Source organism: Pongo pygmaeus, chromosome 19, assembly GCF_028885625.2.
Source record: "Pongo pygmaeus isolate AG05252 chromosome 19, NHGRI_mPonPyg2-v2.0_pri, whole genome shotgun sequence".
Classification (NCBI taxonomy): domain Eukaryota; kingdom Metazoa; phylum Chordata; class Mammalia; order Primates; family Hominidae; genus Pongo; species Pongo pygmaeus.
In genome coordinates this window covers 18,876,661-18,893,955 of record NC_072392.2, presented here as the reverse complement: position 1 = coordinate 18,893,955, position 17,295 = coordinate 18,876,661, and the positions used below count along the sequence as shown (strand labels likewise).

Genomic DNA, 17,295 nt, shown 5'->3' with positions numbered 1-17,295 from the left:
GATTCAGAGTGAGGGCCAGGCCCACTGTTTCTGGTCGAGCAGTGATCCCAAAGTGAGTCCTCAAACTAGAGTCAGCATCCCTTGGAGACTCCCTAGGAGTGGATGTTTTTCAGCCCCACACTGCACTTTCCGAATCAGACACTCTGGGAGCAGCAATGTGGGCCTGACGAGCCCGCCAGGTGATTCTCATACACCCTCAAGTTTAAGGATTGCGGGACTAGAGTCACTGTTTCAGCTGGAGTTTCACTGGGTGGTCACGGTGGTTGACCAGCAGTTGTGGGAGTGAGATGAACAACATGGCCTCATTCATCCGTTCCTGGGGATTTAGATACTGTCTTTGTGCAGGCTGTCCCACCTGTGTTGCCCCGGCCCGGGACTGCGCTCTGAGCTCCAGACACTCAGACCCAATGTATCTGTCCCTGGGGTGCTGGTTTCCTTGTGCACGTCCTTCCTTCCCTCCCAGTGGATGGCAGTGCTGTCTGGTGGCCTCAGGTCGGAAATCAGGGGCCGTCCTGATGACGTCTTCCTCTAAGCCCTCACTTCCAACCTGTTGGTGAGTCCCATGTCCTGTGGGACCGATTTCAAAAACGTGCCTGGCACCTGTCTGCTTCTCTGTCTTCTCATTGCCAGCACCTTGGCATTTACTCCCAGTACAGCTGATGGGGCCTCCTAAACTGCCTGCTCCTTTCAGTTCCATGCAGGCTGACAAGGTCTCTCACGGAGCAGATCATGGCAGCTCCTGACTTGAAACCTCTGAATGGTTTTCCTTTAAAAACCACATACACCCTCCTGAGCATGACCTGCAGGGCCTGCCTGCCTCTCCACCCACTGTGCCCCCCTCTCTGTGTGCTTCTCCAGCAGCTTTTGGCTAGGAATGTTCTCCTCCCACCCCCAGGCCTGGTGCCTTCTTGTCCATGAGGCCTTGGCCCAGAAGTCTCCCCACATTTCGTGACCGTCATATTAAAGTGTATTCTTTCTCCATCTTGTTTTTTGGATAACGCTTCCCACCACTTGAAATGGGTTTGTGTTTTCGTCTGTGGCTTGTTCTTGGTCCCTCTCCCGACTGGGCTGGGACCTGTGCAGGCTGGGCTCTCACCCTCCTGCCGACTGTCAAGCCCAGCACCCAGCGCAGGGTGTCACGCTGGGAGGACTCAGGGTTTGTTGTTAAATGAGTAGATTCATTTGTCCAACAGAGAGTTAATAAACCTGCGAGTAACAGTGTTTGCCATTCATTTGACACCTTTGATATGCCAGGCACTGTCCTTTTATTCTCGCTTTTGAGGTTTACAACAGCTGCCTGTGAAACAAGAAAACTCTTCTGGTTTGACAGATGAAGAAACTGAGGCTCAGAGGGATGAGGCAGCTCATTTACCAGGTCTGACGCTTGGCCAGCCAGTGAGGCCTGCTCTGGGTCTGCCTGTCAAGAGCCTGTGCCCACCGCCAGTGTGTTCCCCTGGAGGTAGCCTGCATTCACTGGAGAGGATTTGGAAACAGCGCATATTTAAGAGGAAAGGGGTGTCAGGACCCCAGTCACAGCAACATCAACAGGCTCTGGCTCACTTGAACAAAGGCAGGACTGATTAGAAGGTTATTGCTTTGCTCAGGGAATCAAAGGGAAGCCCGAGGAAGCAGGCCTGAGGCCGCAGGGGCAGAGCCCGCAGACCATCTCTCCAGCTAACAGCTCAAGACGCTGGAGCGCCCTTTCTCCATCCTTGGGTTTCATTGCCCAAGATTCCTAGTCCCCAGGAGAGGGAGGCCCATCAGCTGAGCTCGGCTCCCGCACCCAGCCCTGGGTGCCCTAATGGACTGTCCTAAAAGGCTGCAGCTGGTGGCAGAGGCATGGCTTCCCAGAGGAGTTGAGATGCTGTTTCCAGAAGAAGGGGCATACTGATGGTGGATTGTCCTCCTGATCAAACTAAACAAAAGAGCAAAGGCAACAAGAGTCCACATCCAAGCCATTTTGACTGGGGTGAGATGATATTTCCTTGTAGTTTGATTTGTATTTTTCTGATGATCAGCGATATTGAGCACCTTTTTATATACCTGTTTGTCATTTGTATGTCTTTTGTTTTGTGTTGTTGAGACAGGATCTCGCTCTGTAGCTCAGGCTGGAGTGCAGTTGTGTGAACATAGCTCACTGTAGCCTCAACCTCCTGGACTGAAGCTATCTTTCCACTTCAGCCTCCTGAGTAGCTGGGACTATGGGTGTGTGCCACCAAGCCTGACTAATTTTTTTTTTTTTTTCTTGAGACTGGGTTTTGCCCTGTTTCCCAGACTGATGTACAAGTGGTATAATCATGGCTCACTGCAGCCTTGACTTCCCAGGCTCAATAAATCCTGCCACCTTAGCCTCCCAAGTGGCTGAGACTACAAGCGTGTGCCACTATGCCTGGCTAATTTTTGTATTTCTTGTAGAGATGGGGTCTCACTATGTAGCCCAGGCTGGTCTTGAACTCCTGCCCACCTCAGCCTCCCAAAGTGCTGGGATTATAGGTGTGAGCCATCACACGCAGCCAGCATATGTCTTCTTTTGAGAAATGTCTGTTCAGATCTTTTGCCCATTTTAAAATCAGATTATTAAATTTTTTTCTATAGAGTTGTTTGAGCTCCTTATATATTCTTGTCAGATGGATAGTTTGCAAATACTTTCTCCCATTCTGTGGGTTGTCTCTTCACTTTGTTGACTGTATCCTTTGCTGTGCAGAAGCTTTTTAACTGGATGTGATCCCATTTGTCCGTGTTTGCTTTGGTTGCCTGTGCTTTTGGGGTACTATTCAAGAAATCTTCGTCCAGACCAATGTCCTGGAGAGTTTCCCCAATGTTTTCTTTTAGTAGTTCTTGTATATGGCAAGAGATAGGGGTCTAGTTTCATTCTTTTGCATATGGATATCCAGTTTTCCAGTGCCATTTGTTGAAGACTGTCCTTTCCCCAATGTATGTTCTTGGCACCTTTGTCAAAAATGAGTTAAAGGTAGACATATGGATTTATCTGTGGGTTCTATATTCTTTTTTTTTTTTTTTTTTTTTTTTTTTGACATGGAGTCTTACTGTGTTGCCCAGGCGGGAGTGCAGTGGCACCATCTCGGCTCACTGCAATCTCCAATCTCCCCCTCCTGGGTTCAAGCGATTCTTCTGCCTCAGCCTCTGGAGTAGCTGGGACTACAGGCATGTGCCACCACGCCCAGCTAATTTTTGTATTTTTAGTAGAGATGGGGTTTCACCATGTTAGCCAGGCTGGTCTTGAACTCCTGACCTCAGGCTATCCGCCTGCTTCGGCCTCCCAAAGTGCTGGGATTTCAGGCATGAGCCACTGCGCCTGGCCTGGTTCTGTATTCTTATCCACTGATCTATGTGTCTGTTTTTATGCCAGTAACATGCCATTTGGGATACTGTAGCTTTGTAGTATAATTTAAAGTCAGGTAATGTGATTTTTCCAGTTTTGTTCCTTTCGCTTAGGATAGCTCTGGCTATTCTGGAATTTTTGTGGTTCTATGTAAATTTTAGGGTTTTTTTTTTCTATTTCTGTGAAGAATGTCATTGGTTTTTTTTTTTTTTTTTTTTTTTTTTAAGATGGAGTCTTACTCTGTCACCCAGGCTGGAGTGCAGTGGCGCAATCTCGGCTCACTGCAAGCTCCGCCTCCCAGGTTCATGCCATTCTCCTGCCTCAGCCTCCCGAGTAGCTGGGACTACAGGCGCCTGCCACCACGCCCAGCTAATTTTTTGTATTTTTTAGTAGAGACGGGGTTTCACTGTGTTAGCCAGGATGGTCTTGATCTCCTGACTTCGTGATCTGCCCGCCTCGGCCTCCCAAAGTGCTAGGATTACAGGCATGAGCCACCGCGCCTGGCCTGTCATTGGTATTTTAATAGGGATTGCATTAAATCTGTAAATTGCTTTGGGTAGTATGAACATTTTAACTATATTTATTCTTCTAATCCATGGACATGGAATGAATATCTTTCCACTTTTTGTGTTTTCAATTTCTTCTATCAATGTTTTATAGTTTACAGTGTAGAGCTCTTTTACTTGGGTTAATTCTTAGGTATTTTATTTTATTTGTAGCTATTTTAAATGGGATTCCTTTCTTAATTTTTTTTCAGATTGTTCCCGTTTTTTTCAGGATTCTTCCTGTTTTTTTCAGATTTTATATCCTGCAACTTTGCTGACTTTATCATTTCTAGTAGTTTTTTGGTGGAATCTTTAGGTTTTTCCAAATATAAGATCATGTCATCTGCAAACAAGGATAATTTGACTTCTTCCTTTCTAATTTGGATGCTCTTTATTTCTTTCTCTTGTCTGATTGCTCTAGCAAGGACTTCCAGTAACTGTGTTGAATCACAGTGGTGAAAGGAGGCATTCTTGTCATGTTCCCGGTCTTAGAGGAAAGGCTTTCAGTGTTTCCCCATTCAGTATGATCCTAGCCATATATAGGTCTGTCATATATGGCTTTTATTATGTTGAGGTATGTTCCTTACCCAGTTTTTTGAGGGTTTTTATCATCAAAGGATATTGAATTTTATCAAATACCTTTTCAGCACCAATTGAAATAATCATTTTTTTGTCCTTCATTCTGTTGATATGATATATCACATTAATTGATTTGCATTTGCTGAACTATCCTTGAATCCCTGGGATAAGTCCCACTTGGTCATGCCAGATGATCTTTTTAATGTGTTGTTGAATTCCATTTGCTAATATTTTGTTGAGGATTTTTGCATCAGTATTTATCAGTGATATTGGCCTATAGTTTTCTTTCTTTCTTTTTTTTTTTTTTGATGTGTTTTTGTCTGGTTTTGGTATCACGGTAATACCGGCTTCATAGAATGAGTTTGGAAGTATTCCTTCCTTCTGCATATTTCTGAGTAGTTTAAGTAGGATTGGTATTAGTTATTTAAGTGTTTGGTAGAATTCAGCACTGAAGCTATTGGGTCCCGGCCTTTTCTTTGCTGGGAGACTTTTTATTATGGCTTCAGTTGTTGTTACTTGTTATTGGTCTGTTTGTTTTGGATTTCTTCATGGTTCAATCTTGGTAGATTGCATGTATCTAGGAATTTGTCCATTTCCTCTAGATTTTCTAATGTATTGGCATGTAGTTGCTCATAGTAGCCACCAATGATCCTTTCAATTTCTGTAATATCAGTTGTAATGTTTCCTTTGTCATCTCTGATTTTATTTATTTGGGTCTTCTCTCTTTTTTTCTTAGTCTGGCTAAAGGTTTGTCATTTTGTTTACCTTTCCAAAAAACCAATTTTTTGCTTCTTTTCACAAAACCAATCTTTTGTATTTTTCTATTTCATATTCATTTATTTCTGCTCTGATCTTTGTTATTTCTTTTCTTTCTTTTCTTTTCTTTTTTTTAAATTTTGAGACGGAGCCTTGCTCTGTCGCCCAGGCTGTAGTGCAGTGGCACAATGTCGGCTCACTGCAACCTCTGCCTCCTGGGTTCAAGCGATTCTCCTGCCTTAGCCTCTTGAGTAGCTGGGACTACAGGCAGGTGCCACCATGCCCAGCTTATTTTTGTTTTTTTAGTAGAGATGAGGTTTCACCATGTTGGCCAGGCTGGTCTCGATCTCCTGACCTTGTGATCTGCCTGCCTTGGCCTCTCAAAGTGCTGGGATTACAGGCGTGAGCCACCACACCTGGCCTGCTCTTGTTTTTCTGTTTCTTTAGGATACATCATTAGGTTGTTTACTTGAAGTTTTTCTTCTTTTTTTATTTTTTTAAAATTCAAGCCCCCACAAAAGCATTTTCTTCTTTTTTGATGTGGCACTTATAGCTATAAACTTCCCTCTTAGTACTGCTTTTGCTGCATCCCATAGGTTTTGGTATGTTGTGCTTCCATTATCATGTGTTTCAATAAAATTTTCAATTTCCTTCATTTCTTCATTGACTCACTTCATTCAGGAGCATGTTGTTTAACGTCTATATGTTTGTATAGTTTCCAAAATTCCTCGTTATTGATTTCTAGTTTTATTCCAAAAATACATGTGATTTTTTTATATTGACCTTGTATCCTGTTACTTTGCCAAATTAATAGTTCTAGTTGCTTTATGTAGATGATTTGGGGCTACAAAAGTCTAGTTATAATAATTACATTTATTTAGTACGTCTGTATCAGGCATTACTCCAGGTGTCCTCACAGTTTTTTATTTGATCATACCAGGAACACTGTGAGGAAACTGACCTCACAGTGGAAGTCACTGGCTTGCCCAAGGTCCCCAGCTCATATGTATCAGAACCAGACTTAGGGCCTAAATTTGAGGGTAAGACAAAAAGCTAGAATCCTTTTTCTGAAGACTTTCTGTGTGCCAGGTGCAGTACTGAGACTTTGATGCATAATTTCCCACTAAATCCCCAAAGGCACCCACGAGGTAGATGCTGTTCTCATCCCTATGTTACCACACAGGGACCAGACAACCTGCTGAGGGATAGAGATACTCACATGAGAAGCTGGTGGTATCTATGCGCAGTGGCCACATAAGTGCTTATGGCTGGGCTCTGGGGGGCTCAGGGGGGCCCCCATGCCCTCTTCTATTTTTACCTCTTACCATATATAAAATTTAACCCTGGCTGGGTGCAGTGGGTCACGCCTGTAATCCCAGCACTTTGGGAGGCCAAGGTGGGCAGATCACAAGGTCAGGAGTTTGAGACCAGCCTGGCCAACGTGGTGAAACCCTGTCTCTACTAAAAACACAAAAAACTTAGCCGGCCATGGTGGCGGGCGCCTGTGATCCCAGCTACTTGGGAGGCTGAGGCAGAAGAATCGCTTGAACCCGGGAGGTGGAGGTTGCAGTGAGCCGAGATCGCGCCATTGCACTCCAGCCTGGGTGACAGAGCGAGACTCTGTCTCAAAAAAAAAAAAAAAAAAAAAAAAATTTAACCCCAAATGGGTTAAATACATATAAAAACATATATACATATAAAAGCTAAAAGTATAAAACTTCTGCTCTTCAAAAGGCACTGTTCAGAAAATGAAAAGATGAATCACAGATCATGAAAAAATATTTGCAAAATGCGTTGTCTGATAAAGGACTGGTTTCTAGAACACATTAACTATTCTCACAACTCAATACAAACAGCCCACTTTGTTTTGCCATTTATGTGACCCCAGTAAGTCACAGACCCTCTCTGAGCCTCCATTTCTTCATCTCTACGGGATCTCGTTACCACTGTCGTGGCACATCATTTTCCCACACAAACCCTTTCTGCAGAGCAGCTCCGTATTTTGTCTGCAGACTGGTGCCGGTCCAAGGTGAAACACGGAAACTGGGTGTGTGTGATTGGAAACGTTCATGGCAGTTTGTCTGATGCAGTGTTCAGGCACATGATTTGATTTCGTATCTTACAAAAGCATCGGTCACAATGCAGTGGAAATTAAAAAAACAAAACCTGACCCTTCTCTTCCCACACTCCCAGATTTTCCATGTTCCAGCCACACTCCAGGGTTTTCCCCATTCCTCAAACACCTGAGCACCGACCTGCCTTGGAACATCAGTGTTTATTGTTCCCTCTGCCTGGAATGTTCTTGCCGACCTGTGGAGAGCCGGCCGCCTTGTCAGTCGGGTCTGGAGCAGATGCCGCCTTTGCAGTGAGGCCTCTGTGTGAGGCTGGAGCTCTGTGCTGACTGCAGAGCCCTTGCCCCCTGGCTGGCGTTGTCTGTGGCTTGTGTGCCTCCTCCTGCTATGTGCACTCCATGGGTCTCCTGTTGACCATCGTCTCTCTGGTTCCTGGAACTGTACCTCATGCAATATTGGCTAAATTACTACACAAGTAAGGAAAGTTTGGCTACTTGGAAGGTTGCCGTGAGGCTTAGATACGATGACGGACACTGCATGCCTGTGGAGTAGGTCTGCTAAAAACGTTAGCTCCGGGCTCTTGCTCCCCATCCAGGCTGCACCAGCAATTTAGAGTCCTGTGGGGAAGATGTGAAGTAAGTTATAGGGATGTATAGCTCCGACTGTGACATTGCTAGGAAGGACAGTTAGACTGGGAAAGCTCAGGGAAGGCTGAGGAGGTGACAGCTTTAGAAGGATAGGTGCTCACTGGGCTAGGAGAAGGGCCCTGTGCATATGTGTGTGTGTGTGCATGTGTGTGTGCACATGTTCTCTCGTGTGTGCATGTGTGCACACACGTGTCCATGAAGGAATGTTCCAGTCAGAGGAAATGGCACATGTGAGGCTCTGAGCAGGAAAAAGCATAGTACAGTCAAGCAGTGAGAGGAGGTCGTTGTGGGTGGGCGTGGCAAGTGAGGTGGCCACAGGGAAAGGTGGCGCTGGGACAGCGGTAGGGCTGGTCTGCTCTGCAGATCCGGCCCTTTTCTCATGTCCCGTGTGCTGGCCGGTTGCAGAGGGTCATGCGGTGTCTGCCTTTGTGAAGTGGGACTCCTGAAGTGACCTCCAACTGGAAGAAAGCCACCCTAAGGCACCCATGTCCCATTCCCTTGTCATACACAGGGAAAAACGGAGTCCCTGGGAGGGCAAGGACCTGCCCGGCTCTGCCCCAGGGTGGCTGGCAGCTGATGCCTTGAGCTCCCTGCGCAGCCTGGGCCACTCAGTGTTTCCGTTTGTTTATGCAGGAACCAGAGGAGCTTTGGGAAAGAGTGCATCCAGTCCTGCCCCTCTTGTGCTTAAAATCTGCTGCTGGTTAACCTCTGTAGTTGTAACAGGGTCTGTGAGTTAAGGCGTTGGTCCCCAATGTCAGAAATCAACAAGGGTGTTGGAATCTGGGTGGCTGTAGAGACAGCCTGGAGCTGGGCAGGGCTCAGTCAGGGTGCCTGGGGACCCATGGGCCAGAGCAGGTGCCGTGCTTAGGCCGCGCCCACCCCTGGCTACACTGGGGTGGTGAGTGCAGCCAGGACCTGCTACCCTATAGGAAAATGTCAGTTTCCCCAGGGAATCGAGGCAAAGGGAAAGGATGCCGAGAGCCCACCAGTGACGAGAGGATGCCGGTGGCTTGCCAGGCCCTGGTCTGCTCCCCGCCCCCTGGGGAGCACCAGCACCCCAGTTTGCTGTCCATCGGCCCAGACACACCCTGCTCCATGTCCGTTAGCGCCTGGAATGTGCTGTGTGCTAGGGGTGCCCCTGTGGTCAGCTTGCCTGTCCTGAAGAAAGCCTTCCTTGGGCAGCCTGTGGCTTCTTTGTAGGCCTGTCCCAGGTGTTATGTAACCATTGTTTAAGAGGGCCTTGACCGCTGCCTCCTCAGCTGTAAGCTCCCTGAGGGTGGGAACTGCTTTTTGTCTTGGTTTTCTTTCTTCAGTGCCTAACAGAACACACTGCCCACATGCATGTGGGGCAGGAGGTGGCAGTGGTCCAGCAGGTGGCAGGGGTGGCACACATGGCCGCCCTCTGCTCCCTGTGTTTGGGTTACGCTGTGCAGTGTTCGCTGGGTGTGAAGAGGGGACAGGGCTGGGTTTGTCGTGACTCTGCTGCTTTCTAGCTACTGGGGTGTGGACCAGCCATGTGCGCTCCCTGAGTGCTGGCGTCCTGGGCTGGACTCCCTCCCAGCACTGACTGCCTGGCGCTGGGCCTTGGTGTCAGGCCTCTGTCCCTCCCTGCCTGTTAGCTGAGGTCTAGGCTGACCCCTGCCCTCGGCTCTTGGTCGGCTCCCAGGTCTGATGTCACTTTCTTCTCACCACCTGCCCCCGCGTGTTTGCGTCCAGTATGCCTGGGTGGAGAAGTACTTCGGCCCTGACTTTCTGGAGCAGATTGTGCTGACCAGAGACAAGACCGTGGTCTCTGCTGACCTTCTCATAGACGACCGGCCAGACATCACAGGCAAGTGGCCTGCGACAGGTGAGGAGCACGTGGGGAGGGCCCCAGCCTTGGCCCCCTTCTCCTGGGCAGTGAGCACTCAGTTGCTTCCTGCGCCACTTAGTCACCAGCTGTTTGCCAGGCACTGAGCCCCTCCCCTTCGGGAAGACGAGGCCCCCTCTGTATGCGCTGTGGCCTGGTGCTCCTGGGAGCTGGGAGGAGTGGGTGCCGGCTCTAGGGTTAGCTTGAGGGGTGGCCTTGGGGAAGTCCCTTCAGCTTCAAAGCCTTGTCTTCCTCATGTAACATGGGGACTCAACTCTGGTTTCCAAATGTTTGTTTTTAGCAACAAAACCCATTTTTTCCCCCAAAAGCAATGTGGACTGATGCAATGAATGACAGGAGGGCAGAGCAGAGCTCCTGCGGGGAAGGTGGGTTGGGACAGAAGACCCCCCTCCCAAAAACCAAACAAGCCAGTCAACCTTGAACTGCCGTAAAAAGGAGAGGGAGATGGGCGTGGCGACTCACGCCTGTAATTTGGGAGGCTGATGCGGGTGGATGGCTTGAGCCCAGGAGTGTGAAACCAGCCTGGCCAACATAGCGAGACTCTCTCTACAAAAAATAATCTGGGCATGGTGGTGCATGCCTGTAGTCCCAGCTACTCCAGGGGCTGAAGTGGAAGGATTGTTTGAGCCTAGGAGTTGGAGACCAGCCTGGGCAACATGGTGAGACTCCCTGTCTCTACAAAAAAAAAAAAAAACAACAAAAAAATTAGCCGGTCATGGTGGCGCATGCCTGTGGTCCCTGCTACTCTGGAGGCTGAGGTGGGAAAACCACCTGAGCTGGGTAGGTAGAGGCTGCAGTGAGCTGTGATTGCACCACTGCATTCCAGTCTGGGTGACAGAGTAAGACCCTGTCTTGAGAAAACAAAACAAAACACAACACAGCACAGGAGAGGGGAAGTTTTTTGGTTTACCTGACTGGAAAGAGGGGTGAGGACGGCTTCGGCCGGCCGAATCTAGGCGTTGAAACTGCCCGTGAGTGTTGTTTCTTTGCCTCTTGGCTCTGCCCTGGCCTGGTTTTCGACCTCCTCCTGGTAGCTGTCAGTAGTTTCAGGTCGAGTCTTTTGGACACCCCAGTGGGAATATACATTCTATTTTTTCCCTGATTGTTTTAGAACTGGCTTGGGAAACATGCCCACCTCCATCACTGCATCCAGAGGGTGGACTCCACAAGTGTACCCACCCCACCCCACCTCACCCTCCCCAGCCTCGTGGGTTCCCACCAGAGTCAGGGCAGACAGTGGCCTGTGGGGGGCCGTGACCTTGAGGGCCCAAAGGCTGGCTTGGCCTCCATCTCCAGCCACAGGTTGTTGGGGGCGGGTGTATAACCCAAAGGGGTGGCGTCTCACCAGCAGCACCAGTGTGGACACGAGGGGTTGAGGCCTGAAGAGGCTGCAGGGGCCTGTGGTCAGCGGCTGGTGAGCTGCAGAGCTGGTGCCACCTGGCCTTCCCACACCAGGCCATCAGGATGGCGGGGCACAGAGAGGGAAGTTGGGGGAACACCGTGTGGTGTAAGCCATCAGGATGGCGGGGCACGGAGAGGGAAGTTGGGGGAACACCATGTGGTGTAAGCCATTAGGAGGCAGGGCACATGTCCCTTGGCAGTGTGGTGGTGACAGTGGCCTGCAGTCAGTCCCTGTTGACTGAGCGCTGGCTGCGCATGCTGAGGGCCTCCTTGCCGCATCTCGTGCCATCCTCACACCCGCTGCGAAGGCGGGTGTGCGTGCAGTCACCACTTTACAGAGAAAACAAGTTTCGGCAAGGCCAGATGCCTGCCTGGATACCCAGGTTTCCGCCCTAGGCGGCTGCGCTCCAGGTCTCCACTGCTGAGCTGAGTGCCGCTTTCCCACCCACAGGGGCCGAGCCAACCCCCAGCTGGGAGCATGTCCTCTTCACCGCCTGCCACAACCAGCACCTGCAGCTGCAGCCCCCGCGCCGCAGGCTGCACTCGTGGGCAGACGACTGGAAGGCCATTCTGGACAGCAAGCGGCCCTGCTGAGCTGGACTGTGCTTCAGGCTCCTCTGTGGGGCTCTGACCTCAGGGCTCCCACCTCGGGGCCTGTGGGGCCAGTACGCTGGTCTGGGAGTCCCTCCTAGACTCCTGGGCCCCATGACCTCCTGCTGCATGTCCCTTCCTTTCCCCAGCCCTGCCAGGCCTTAACCTGATCACGGGGCAGGGCTGGGCCCTCTGGGCGATTGGACATAGACACGTGGTCCCAGGCCATTCAGCCTGACCTCAGGCAGCAGGCTGCAAGCTGCCAGAAGCCCAGGGGCTCAGGACAGGGAGGAGTTGAGGCCACTGTTCAGGGGGCTGGTGGCCGTCTCCACTCCCTAGGCAAGTTCTCTGAGGCAGAAGGGGGTTCCCTGTTCCCAGAGTCTGCAGCCGTCAGCAAGGAGGACCAGGAACCCGGCGACTGAGGTGCTTCCAGGTGGGGACGAGCCCCTCATGGTCTCAGCCACAGCACCCCTTATTCCAGCTGCCCTGCCCAACCTGCTCACCCCACATGACCTTCTGTGTATTCAGCAAACACTCACTAGGTAACAGCGGCCACCAGGCTCTGTGCTGGGGGACGATACTGGCCCTGGCCTCAACCAGCTCAGAGGTTTCTCACACCTCTGTTCCCAGGGCCCCGCTCAGGGCCCAGCAGAGAGTCCGTAGGCTTGAACATGTGTTGAGTGCATGAAAAATAAATCCTGTTCATGTGTGTAGCTCAAGGCTGTGACCTGCCCCAAGATCCTCTAGCATCTGCCGCCTCTAGGGACCCAGCTTCAGGTCTTATAAGTGTCTGGGCGGTTGCACTGCATTGAAGACAGGCGGAGGAAGCCATGACTTCAGCCCGTGCCTCGCAGGGTGGGCCCTAGCGATGGTCTCCTCAGGCCACCCACCTGCTCTCGTTGGTGAGGCTTAGGAGACGGGTCTTAGCGGTGGTCTCCTCGAGCCACCCACCCCCTCTGGTTGGTGAGGTTTAGGAGATGGGCTCCAGACACTCGGTTGCTCTCTCAAGTGCCTCCTTCCCGCACCTGCCCCAGTGCCCCAGAGCAGGGTCCCCTGTCCTCCGCTCTTCTCCCAAGGCCAAGTTTCTATGGGATCGCAGGAGCCCTATGGGGAAGGCTGGTGTTAGAGCCTCAGCTTCTGTTCCTTTTGACCCACTGGGAAGTGACAGCTTGAACCAGCCACCTCCCCACTACCCTTTGGAGAGGTTTTGGGACCACTTTCTTGTCCTTATGCCTTTCCCCTTACTGCTCTGGCCACTCTCCCATCATGGCCGTTGAAGGGAACATGGGTTGCCCACGCCCCCAACTCACCCCAGCTCTGGGGCCCTCCTGGCAAGCCTCTCTGCCTTATATGACAGATGCTTTGGGCTGCCCTGGAGGCAGGGTCAGATAGGAGAGAAGACAAGGGGAAGGCACCCATGGCCCAAGGTTGGCTGAGCTTTTTGATTTCTTGTTCTTATAGTCTCAGGAGCTTGGGCTCCATCACCCACCTTAGGGAGGGAGGACCCCTCCAGGCTCCATCACCCCAGCTTAGGGAGGAAGGACCCTTCCAGGCTCCATCACCCACCTTAGGGAGGGAGGACTCCTCCAGGCTCCATCACCCACCTTAGGGAGGGAGGACTCCTCCAGGCTCCATCACCCCAGCCTAGGGAGGAAGAACTCTAGGCTTGGCCAAAGGCAGATCTCCATGGCACCCCCACCCCCCCATCCGCTGAACTGACATTTTTCTTTGGGGGGAAGGGGAGAGGCTGGACCAGGAATACATTTGGGGTTGCAACATGATCTGAAGCCATCTGGTCCAGGCAGGGTGGTGGTTGGAGGAGTCCTGGCTGTCTTGCCACGTGGCTCTGGAGGGAAGTCTGACCCTGGGGTGCTGGCTGCCCAGCTGCTCCTGAGTCCCTCTGCCTCTTCCTGCTGTCTGAGGTCTCACCTGTGGGGCCCTGAAAGTCCCTCCTCATGAAGGGCCAGGAGAATGTGTGATGTGCAACTCCTTTCTTGTCCCCAGCAGGGCCTGTCCACCTGCTCCACGCCCTCTGTCCTGAGAGGGACTGCCCCATCAGAAGACTCGAGTCACAGGGACTCTCCTGGGGCCAGCCACACCCTGAAAACATTGTGACTATAACTTGGGGTGCAGAAAGCAACTTGGCTTGTTTCCATCCTGGGGGTCCTTCTGATGACAGAAACTCAATCCTGTCTGGATTTTCTCAGCCGCATCCTGGTTTCTCCCTCCCTCCCTCCCTCCCTCCTGCCCAGGGAGAGCCCCGGGCCTGGGGGCCGACTTGGTGCAGGGCTGTGGGTCGGGTTGCTGAGAGTGGTGTTCACGGACCCTGAGGGAGCTGTGGAGGGGCCCTGAGGCCTTCTGTCCACAAAGAGGGGAGCAGGGCCTGGCGGGGTACCACTAGGGGGCATTCCCTCCTGCCTCTTGCCCCAGCCAGGGGATCTTTGTTGAGTCTAGGGCAGGGCAGGGCTGGGCAGTCTCCGTCAGCTCCTAACCAAGCATCTGCAAGAATAACATGCTCTGAATCCTTCAGGAGACCGACTGTTCCGAAACCTTTTAGATTGATAATTGCCATCAGTTTTAAAGGTCAGTTTAGGAACTCCATGCTCCAAATTGCCGCATTTGTTCTCTGCTGTTATCATCACTCACCCCGAGGTGGGCATATGCTTCAGCTGCATAATTAAAGAAGAAAAAATGATTGCAGGGGCAAAAATGTTTCAGAACCTGACCCCACCTGACGGATGGTCTCAAAGCAACTTGCTATGACGGTGACAAGCGCTTCAAGGGGTGACTGAGGGGCTGCCGAGGCACTGTGGAGCAGCAGGAGGAGGCCTCAAGGGCCTCAGGTCCCAGCACCGTCTCCCATGTGGAAGAAGGGGCCAGCCCCTGGCTGAGGTGCCCTGCAGAGGCCCAGGGCTGGAGGGGGAGCTTGCCGAGGTGGAAACGGGAAGCAGGCGTTGATAAGCAAGGTGCCATCTGCACCTGGATGCTCAGCCGGCCGCTGCCGTCCCCGTTGTGCTGACCTCGGCTGAGACCCCAAATTCATGATCATGTCAACAGTTTCCTGATTGAGGCCAGGCGCAGTGGCTCATGCCTGTAATCCCAAAACTTCAGGAGGCTGAGGCAGATGAATCAGTTGAGGCCAGGAGTTCGAGACCAGCCTGGCCAACATGGTGAAACCCTGTCTCTACTAAAAATACAAAAATTAGCTGAGCATGGTGGCAGGCACCTGTAATCCCAGCTACTCAAGAGGCTGAGGCAGGAGAATCACTTGAACCCGGGAGGCAGAGGTTGCAGTGAGCCAAGATTGCGCCACTGCAATCCAGCTTGGGCGGCAGAGAAAATTCCATCTCAACAACAAAAAAATTCTGATTGAAATGAAGTTCACTTTCTTGGAAGCTGGGGAAGCTTGTTTTGCATCAGAACCAGTTTTTGAACCCCAGAAAAGAAGATTCACCCCCGCTAGGAGAGCTAGGCCTGGTTCTGCCCCATGGCATGTCAGCTCTATCCCTCCCTTATTCACCGTGCTGGCCTCTCAGTGGCTCAGCTCTCGGTGAAAGTTGTGATTCATTTGAAAATATTGGAAAGATTCAGAGCTGTAGGACCAGAGCCCCTAGAAGGGGTGACATCCCCCAGGTGGAGAGGGTGCTGGGAAAGCAGGTTTGTGGAGCATGTAGGAATCGCGGCCGCACGCTCAGGTGTGTGGGGAATGTGCCCGTTTCTCTGTCCTGCCAGAGGGCGGAGGAATCTGACTCCCCCACCTGCTCTTCAGCAGCGGGGCCTCCAGCAGGGGGGCCTTGTCGTTGTCCCCATGCTGCTCCCCCTTGGCCCTTCATCCCTGTCTGTGCGGGGTGTCCTTCTGTCCTCAGTGAGGGGCCACTGCTGCCTGGCCTTGCCCCCGCCCTGGGGACCCTGCTGAGGATGGGGACACTGCTCCTGGGCCCTCAGACCTCTCCGGGGGTCGTGGTTCCCCGAGCCTGGGGTTCTGACCAGGGGTGGGTTGAGCACAGGTCACCTTCTGAGGGACCCCTGGCATCTCCTGCATGGACTCCTCGAGTGCCTGAGCCCAGGGGGAGAGCAGCCCGGGCCTGTCCAGAGCTCAGTGGCCCGGGTTCCCCACCCTAGGCCAGCTCTTCTTGACACATGTAGGCTGTGAGTCCTCACCCCGTGGGGTTGTCAGGCCAGATGAGGCCAGGCATGTGAGGAAAGCTTCTGATCCTTCTCCAGTCCACGGCAGTGCCATTCCCACCTGTGTGGGGAGGAGGCAGGCTCGGGAGGTGCAGTGACGTTCCTGAGGCCGTGCGGCATTCGACCTGGGTCAGCCTTGCTCAGTGTTTCTCAGGAGGCCCTCCTTTTGTCCACGTGGCCTTTTCCTCAGACGTTTTTGTGAAGGACGATGTGGCAGAGCCCTCTGGCTGGGCCCTCTACCTGTCTCCACCCCAGAGGGCCCAGGGGCTGCGCAAACTGCTGATGGGGACCCCCACACCGAGCGGGGTGTCCCATGCCTTGGAAGGACAGATTCCTTGGCCAGCTTTGCTGAGCCTCTGTCCTGTCACTCACCCCCTTCCAGGCTCCGAGGGATGTGAGGACTTCAGACCACACACTTCCCAGGGCACATGTGTCGCTGGAGATCCCTCCTCAGTCCATTTGCACCTGTGCTGTGGGGAGCCGGTCTCTGCTGTGCTCGGGCAGCCCACCCTGGCGGAGGACAACCCCTTAATGAGCCTTAGCAGGTGGCATGTGGGCCAGCATGTCCCAGCACGAAACATTCTTGTGCTGGGTCCCTTCACCTTTAGCCTCAGTGGGCAATTGGCCCAAGTTCCCGGCTGCTTCCCCATTGCAGCCCCTACCCAGCTTGGGTGGGGTCCTCGCTGCCCACCCCGCCCGCCGCCACCTCTCCGCGACCCCCTTCCAGGTTCCAGACTTCCACTTGCATGTGACAGAAACGCAGCCCAAAGCCACCCATGTGCACGTGCGCAAAGCTCGTTGACCTGGGAGGCCCAGGGCACGCTCGCCCCCAGGGGGTCACGCAGCCTGACCAGGCTTTCTTGTCCTTCCTGCTCTCTCACTGCACTGTCCACTTCTGCTTCCCGGCCTCTGGACGCTCCCTGGAGGGCAGAGCAGCTGGCACACCATGCCCATGCTCCGAGCGAGCAGCTGAGCTCTGGCCCACGGTGGTTGCAGATGATGTCGTAGAAAGGGCTCAGAAATAGCGAGGGGTGGTGGTGGCGGCAAACCTGGCAGCAGAGCCTGTGACGAGTGCAGTGACGCCTCACAGCGAGGCTCAGGGGGCAGGTGGCCTGGTCTGAAGTCACCATAAGCAGAACAGGCTTCGCACCAGGACATCCAGGTCAATAACAGCCAGGCCCAGGCTGGCGATGACTCATGTTGGAGGGGCTCTGGCCAGTGCCCTGGAGGACAGGCATGGGAGCAGTCTCACCAGATTAAGTTTACTTCCAGCATTTGGGTCTAAACCCTCCAATGCACAGATGGG

General features: G+C 52.4%; 1 protein-coding gene across 2 annotated transcripts in view; it reads left to right on the top strand.

Moving 5' to 3' along the window:
• The window catches only part of NT5M (5',3'-nucleotidase, mitochondrial), a 33,785-nt gene extending 21,268 nt beyond the window's left edge, over nt 1-12,517 (top strand). The window contains exons 4-5 of one of the 2 annotated variants that reach the window (XM_054459209.2): nt 9,659-9,773; nt 11,665-12,517. In XM_054459209.2, the coding sequence (XP_054315184.1) occupies nt 9,659-9,773; nt 11,665-11,807 (258 nt within the window). In that variant the 3' untranslated portion in view covers nt 11,808-12,517. Of the gene's footprint in view, nt 1-9,658; nt 9,792-11,664 lie in introns of both variants that reach the window. The other variant, XM_054459208.2, reaches the window with a different exon arrangement.
• The last annotated feature ends 4,778 nt before the right edge of the window (nt 12,518-17,295 follow it).